Here is a 6,260-nt window from a genome sequence, read left to right on the forward strand (position 1 = left end):
AAAATTGTATTTCTGGCCATTTTGGGTTGCATGTGAATGTTAAAAATAGGTCGGGATATCCAGCATATCGACATATAGCCATTGCATCCTGAGTATGATTTCAATTGTTAGTTATTGACTTAAAAAATATAGAGAGACGTTTATAAAATTCAGCTATATCCATCGTAAGTATAGTCGAAGAATAGCATGAAAGGGGATTTATTTGAAAGAAAAATATATTGGAAGTCATAAAGATTTGTTGGGTAAGTATATAATGCATGACTAAATATAGATCCTGAAATAATTATCTACCTGGTAATTTTGAACACGATATCGTGGTCCACCAGTATAAGACGATGGAAGAATTGTCATTCTACCAACTGAATTTGTCATGACATCTCCTTGATTAATAGCATCTCTCAATCCATTATATAGTTCTGCACGCAATTGCTTTTGATTCTTTCTAATCCAATTGATTCTAACTTCTTCGATCGAAGCATAAGCATCCACCATGTACTGTTGGAACAAACGCCCACTCCGTAACAATGTTTGTGCCTCTCCAGCTCGTTGTTGCAAGCGAAAAGAATAATATTGTCTCATAGTAACTGTTTTTCGCTTGTAACAACTCCCTGTTTCTGGATTTCGATGACTTATACCAATCCTATAACCATCTTCTCCATATGGAAATAATAATGGGTATTGTAGTGCCATGAAACTTGGGTGCAATTCTGTAATTCTCTGAAGACCAGTTGTTTTGTGTTCAACAATTATATCCCGATGACTTTCTTCATTTGAGCTTTCATCAACTAAAAGCGCAGCAACTTATGAGCAAGAGGGCAGGTTATTTTGTCTCCCATCAGTCGACCTATTGCTAAGCAATCTTAGTTTCAATACTCCGACATTATGGTGATCATATTTATCTTTGACCATCCTAAATGATTTTACCAAGACATTGTGATTGTCCAACATATGCAAAATGTCTGTTACCAGTTTCTCTTGAAGAATATTATTTTGGTTATCACCTTGGATAAAACCTAATCTATTTGAGATCTCATTTTCGGTGTCATGTATATAAAGTTGTGCAAATTTTGGCTTTTCTCCATTATCAGGGCATAAAGAACCAAGTAGGTGGTAGGTCTGTCCATTTATTCGAAAGACATAAGGGCCGCCCTGTTTGTTGATTTCATAGTCAATTTTTCCACCCATAGATGTAAAAGCAAAAGCCGCATTATAAATTCTAATGTTACGACGAAATTTTTTTGCTGCACTATCTCCATCATAATCAAGCAAGTGATGAAGCAAAGTTGGTGGAAATTTTAGTAATGGAAGTTGCACCCGACCTTCCATGCAACATGTAGAAAACTTTGGATGTTGAGGGTGTTTACTCTTTTCCGTTCTTTCTTCGTACCAATGAAGAGCTCCACAAAATTCACAAACACATGTCGGTCTTCCAAAATTCCAAGTTTCAATAATAGAAGCTAATAAAGAAAATAAATATTTTTAGAATGCAAACCATATAAAGACATCAAACATCAATAAATATTACCAATCCTTTTGTTTAAAATAATGATTAAAATATTTTACAAGTTACCTGTAGATGTTGACGGATTAAGTTCAGAAGTTTGTCTAACGGGGACTGTAAAAGAACATAAATGGAACAAATTACAGGATACTTTGGAGGTAAATAATTTCATTCATATAAAATAAAGGTAAATAATTTCATTCATATAAAATAAAATTCTTGCCAGATTTGTTGAGTAAAGACCTTAATATGATTTGGAAATTAATGGAAGCTAATAAATAAAATAAATATTTTTATAATGCAAACAATATAAGGACACCAAACATCAATAAATATTACTAATCCTTTTGTTTAAAATAATGATTAAAATATTTTACAAGTTACCTGTCTGTCTACGGGTGGCATTGGAAATTGTAGATGTTGACGGATTAAGTTGAGAAGTTTGTCTAACGGGGACTGTAAAAGACATAAATGGAACAAATTAGTGGATATTTTAAAATAGACCCCCGCCACCTCACCCTGAATGCCACCTCAGTCCATTTCATCCACCTGTACAAATTTTTTCAACATCAGCCAAAAATCTGACGTGGACCTCTCCTCCTTTCTCCCCTCTCAATTATCATCTCCTCATTTCTCCCCTCTCAATCATCCTCAATGCCTAATCTCTTTCAATCCTGCTCTCAATCCCTAATATCCTAATCCTAATATCAATCCCTAATATCCTAATCTCTTTAATCCCCCTCTCTCTCGATACCATTCTAGAGCATGCAAAATCCTCTCTCTTCGCTCTCCGCCCCAAAACTGACCCACCGCAAACCCACTGCACAACGCCCATTCGCTTCGTGCGGGAAGGCAACGAAGTCGCGCGGGAAGGCAAAGCAAGTAAAATCCTCTCCCTTCGCTCTCCGCCCAAAAACTGACCCACCGCAAACCCACCGCACAACGCCAACCTAGTCCTCCCATACCTGTTGATCATCAACATGCATTTTCACATCGTATTGGTCGCGGTCCGCCAAACATGGACCGAATTCCGTATCCTCGTGGTTATGAAGGACCGCATTCTCCAAGATCATGGAATTCTCAAGTTAGTAACCCTTCTCATTGTGCCTACCCGAACCCTTTGTGCATTTAAGAAGGATGTTATAACCCTTTAGGTATGTGTTTCAGGCAGTTAACAGAGGAAATCCAGGGACAACAGCTGATACATTTAATTTGCCTTCAAGAAATAGCACTCCTGGGATGTGAGTTCAGGACTTCTTTTTCCCTTTTAATGTGACCATATATTTTACTTGATATTTTATAGTGATATTGTGTTGTTATTTTCAGGAATGCAAACCAATCACATAATCCAAATAGCTCAACCTTTGAGATCACCATCCCTCATATGTATTTGATCCATGTGTATGGGGAGAACAACAGCAACCTGAATCAAATTCAACAGGTGTGTTTGAGATTATTTTTTAGAGATTTTTAAAAAAAGTAGAAGTTATTTGATGTTGTTTATCATATAAAAATCTTTGTTAAAAAATCATCTATTAAAAATAATTTTGTGGAAGTTACTCAAAACAGCTTTTCATTTGAAGTGGTCTTTAGTTCTCATTTTTTTAACAATCTGTAATAAACAGATGAAAACTCTTCAAAAATGTAACATATTTGTCATATATCTTATTATTGATCCATTTCTCAGTCTGCAAGAAATTGTTTTGATTTTTGGTGTATCCTAATTGTCAGATCTCTGGTGCAAACGTGGTTGTTCATGATCCAAAACCTGGTGCTACAGAAGGGCTGGTGATTGTATCTGGAACACAAGAGCAAACTCACTCTGCTCAGTGCCTAATTCAAGGTTTTATTCTATGTGGAATAACTACACCTTGAGTCTGCAGTTTTAGTGTCTAAACAAAAGGTCTTGTTGTAATTGTTGTGTACTATATGAGAAGTTGAAGATATTTGTATTTTGACATTGTATGAATTGAACTTCTAGTTAACATGTATCACAATGGTTGCCATGTTTTTGTTTATGATTTTGAAGAGCTGGGAAGGATTTGTGAAAATCACTCCGTTTCCTTCAAAAGAATCTCTATAAAGTTGTTGTTTCATTAGTAAAGCAAAAAAGACCAAACTTCTCAAAATATAACTGTACTGCACTCAATATAATATGGATCTGGCTTATCTGCAACCTGCAACCGTTGCTCAATGCATATAAAAACTATACCAAGTAAACGAAAATGGTGTCGTACGGTGAGATCCAGATCAACGGCAGCCGCTGCACAATGCATTTAAAACTATACCTGAGTGCTTAGTTTGGCTACTCAATCAAAATCTCAGGAAGAACTATATATAAATCAAATACAGAATGCTCATTTAAACATATTTGCCACAAAAAAAGCGCATAACTAGGCTTCTTATAATTTCTCATCAAGGGGAAAGCACTGTCTCCTATGTCCCTTGTTTCATGGAATTGCACTCCTTAGCAACCAAAATATGAAAGTCTCTCATGATGATGATTCAGCAGCATCTCTAAGCACTATCTGATTGGTCTCTGAATTTTTATTCTGAAAGGCATCCAGTGAATAGAAAAATTAAATGTGGAGATTCAATTTTCTAAGTAGGAAAGAGACACATCAAATAAAGATAATGAATGCATGATTTTCAACCTCATTCTTGTTTAATGGAGAATTATGTGCCACCGGCAAGGTTGCTGCCCTTGATAGGTCCCTAAGAGCTCCCTGTGGTTCAGAAAATGAAAACATACAAACAACCAAATCAAGAGAAGGCACAAAATTTTGCTGAAAGGTATCAAGGTATCAAAATTTTGTTGAAGTGTTAGTTCAGTAGTAAGAGTTTAGCTTTGTAATCTCAAGGTATCAAGTTCAAATTCCCTCAAAGAGGACTGTAAATTGGTCATTAGAGCCACTTCCATAAATAATTTTTTTTTAAAACAGTACTCTTTGAGATGATATTAGTTATACTCCAAACAAGTACTTCAAAGAAAAGAGTGCAAATAGTGTAGTATTCTACCAAAGGTAAATTGATAGTCAAAGATGATCCATCTTTAACTTGCCCAGACACAAGAATTAGCCAAATATTTTAAAGAAACAGTTATACAATATATTATAGTGGTCGTGTTGTAATTCATACCTAAATACTAAATGTAAGTCTTTCTATCACACAAAAATTGAAGTCTAAATTCTTGAATTTCACCAATCACCTCATAATCTCTCATCCTAATGAAGCCATGTGTCCTTCATTTTCATATCACTGACACATTTAGATTTTGCATATTAATCAAAGAATTTAATAATAACCATACACGTCAATGTAATTTTTTTACACAAATGCCCAATCATATCTCACTATAATGTCACGATATTATTTTCTAACATATTTACACAAATGTCTACATGACAAGATTTGATAAGACAATTTGTGCGAGTTTATTTCTCGATGCATACTAATTAAATCCTAAATAAAATTAATGTAATGTCTTGTTATACAACTATGCAAACAAAAATTTTACTCTCTAACTTTTCCTTTTTTTAATTTCTCGCACCTATTTAAGACTATATGCAGATGGATTGTACTATTTGCCTTGAAATATTTTCTTGCCAATCCCATGTACCACACTTCTTATGTGTCGTCAATCCCATAAACGTATCTCGCCATTTGGGTAAATACTTTTTCACTTTACTCACCAAAGAATTTCTAGATGAAATTATACCATTCAAGTAAAAAAGTTGGATAATCCGACTATGATTAATTGGTGTGAAGATACCAGTGGTAAATTGGAAAGAAATAAACCACAGCAATGCACCTTTTCTCCCTCTATTGCTGCCTATTGCTCTATTACTGATTCTCATTCATTTATGTATTTTTTTTCATCAAATTTATTGTTATGGGGAGGCATTGACAAAAATAAAGGCAAATAAAATAAGGTATATTGCTCAATCTAATTTTGAATAGAATGATTTTACTAGGTTCTTAATTCAGCTGTTACAACCAAAATATTGTCAAACAATAAAACAAAATAAGAGATAATTAATAATGATTCCAACTTAATGAAAAAAGGATGTTGTCAACCCTCCAAATAAACACTTGAATATCTGAATTTCTTAGAACATTATGTGATGAGAAACAAATTAGGTTTTGCCTTTAATCCTGATGCCCACAATAAACTTATGAAAAAAATAATAATTTCAACTCAACTTCAACAACAAGGGTTTATATTAACCTAGACATACCTGAATTCAATATGTTTTCACAAAGGTCTACCATTTACATCTTTTTGTCTTCTTTCTTTTCACTTATTCTCTATTTTTAATATCATTCTATAACACCACATTAACATCAATAAAAAAATTACATAAACAATTTAAAAAAAATTATATTCTGTTTACAGTGATTCTGGTCAAAGTCAAGAAGATGAAGTTAGAGAAATACCACCTCAAGATTTTTCCCACAATACTCCGGAGAAAAGAATGGTGAGAAATCGAACAACATTAAAAGATATAATGGCCATGAAATGGGAATCCAATGTTCAGGTGCACACCCGTAGACAGACAGGTAACTTGTAAAATATTTTAATCATTATTTTAAACAAAAGGATTAGTAATATTTATTGATGTTTGGTGTCCTTATATTGTTTGCATTATAAAAATATTTATTTTATTTATTAGCTTCCATTAATTTCCAAATCCAATTAAGGTCTTTACTCAACAAATCTGGCAAGAATTTTATTTTATATGAATGAAATTATTTACCT

The 6,260-nt window shown here is 33.6% G+C and overlaps 2 protein-coding genes and 1 long non-coding RNA gene across 3 annotated transcripts; 1 reads left to right on the plus strand and 2 right to left on the minus strand.

The window, feature by feature from the left end:
* Positions 1-11: 11 nt before the first annotated feature.
* Positions 12-2,132, minus strand: LOC105853090 (uncharacterized). The gene is made up of 4 exons (XM_073370629.1): positions 1,886-2,132; positions 1,571-1,615; positions 292-1,457; positions 12-88 (listed from the first exon to the last, which is right to left on the minus strand). The coding sequence occupies exons 1-3, from the start codon at positions 1,968-1,970 to the stop codon at positions 802-804; spliced, it is 786 nt and encodes a 261-aa protein (XP_073226730.1). The 5' UTR covers positions 1,971-2,132; the 3' UTR covers positions 12-88; positions 292-801.
* A 372-nt stretch (positions 2,133-2,504) lies between these two features.
* Positions 2,505-3,519, plus strand: LOC101500321 (KH domain-containing protein HEN4-like). Its single transcript, XM_073370837.1, has 4 exons — positions 2,505-2,585; positions 2,669-2,742; positions 2,828-2,942; positions 3,233-3,519. The coding sequence occupies exons 1-4, from the start codon at positions 2,520-2,522 to the stop codon at positions 3,374-3,376; spliced, it is 399 nt and encodes a 132-aa protein (XP_073226938.1). The 5' UTR covers positions 2,505-2,519; the 3' UTR covers positions 3,377-3,519.
* Positions 3,520-3,745: 226 nt separating this feature from the next.
* LOC101500511 (uncharacterized) lies at positions 3,746-5,301 on the minus strand. Its single transcript, XR_190438.4, has 2 exons — positions 4,156-5,301; positions 3,746-4,053 (listed from the first exon to the last, which is right to left on the minus strand). It is a non-coding gene; the product is annotated as an uncharacterized lncRNA (long non-coding RNA).
* Between the last annotated feature and the right edge of the window lie 959 nt (positions 5,302-6,260).

This window comes from Cicer arietinum, chromosome 7, assembly GCF_000331145.2.
Source record: "Cicer arietinum cultivar CDC Frontier isolate Library 1 chromosome 7, Cicar.CDCFrontier_v2.0, whole genome shotgun sequence".
In the NCBI taxonomy this organism is placed as follows: Eukaryota; Viridiplantae; Streptophyta; class Magnoliopsida; order Fabales; family Fabaceae; genus Cicer; species Cicer arietinum.

Excerpts from the sequence above, each read along its gene's own strand:
- LOC101500321 (XM_073370837.1), top strand. The coding sequence starts at position 2,520 with ATGGACCGAATTCCGTATCCTCGTGGTTATGAAGGACCGCATTCTCCA. Across the intron at positions 2,743-2,827 it reads AGAAATAGCACTCCTGGGAT|GAATGCAAACCAATCACATA; the intron begins GTGAGTTCAGGA and ends TGTTATTTTCAG. Across the intron at positions 2,943-3,232 it reads ACCTGAATCAAATTCAACAG|ATCTCTGGTGCAAACGTGGT; the intron begins GTGTGTTTGAGA and ends CCTAATTGTCAG.
- LOC105853090 (XM_073370629.1), bottom strand. The coding sequence starts at position 1,970 with ATGTCTTTTACAGTCCCCGTTAGACAAACTTCTCAACTTAATCCGTCA. Across the intron at positions 1,616-1,885 it reads TGCCACCCGTAGACAGACAG|TCCCCGTTAGACAAACTTCT; the intron begins GTAACTTGTAAA and ends GTTCTTTTACAG. Across the intron at positions 1,458-1,570 it reads TAATCCGTCAACATCTACAG|CTTCTATTATTGAAACTTGG; the intron begins GTAACTTGTAAA and ends TTTCTTTATTAG.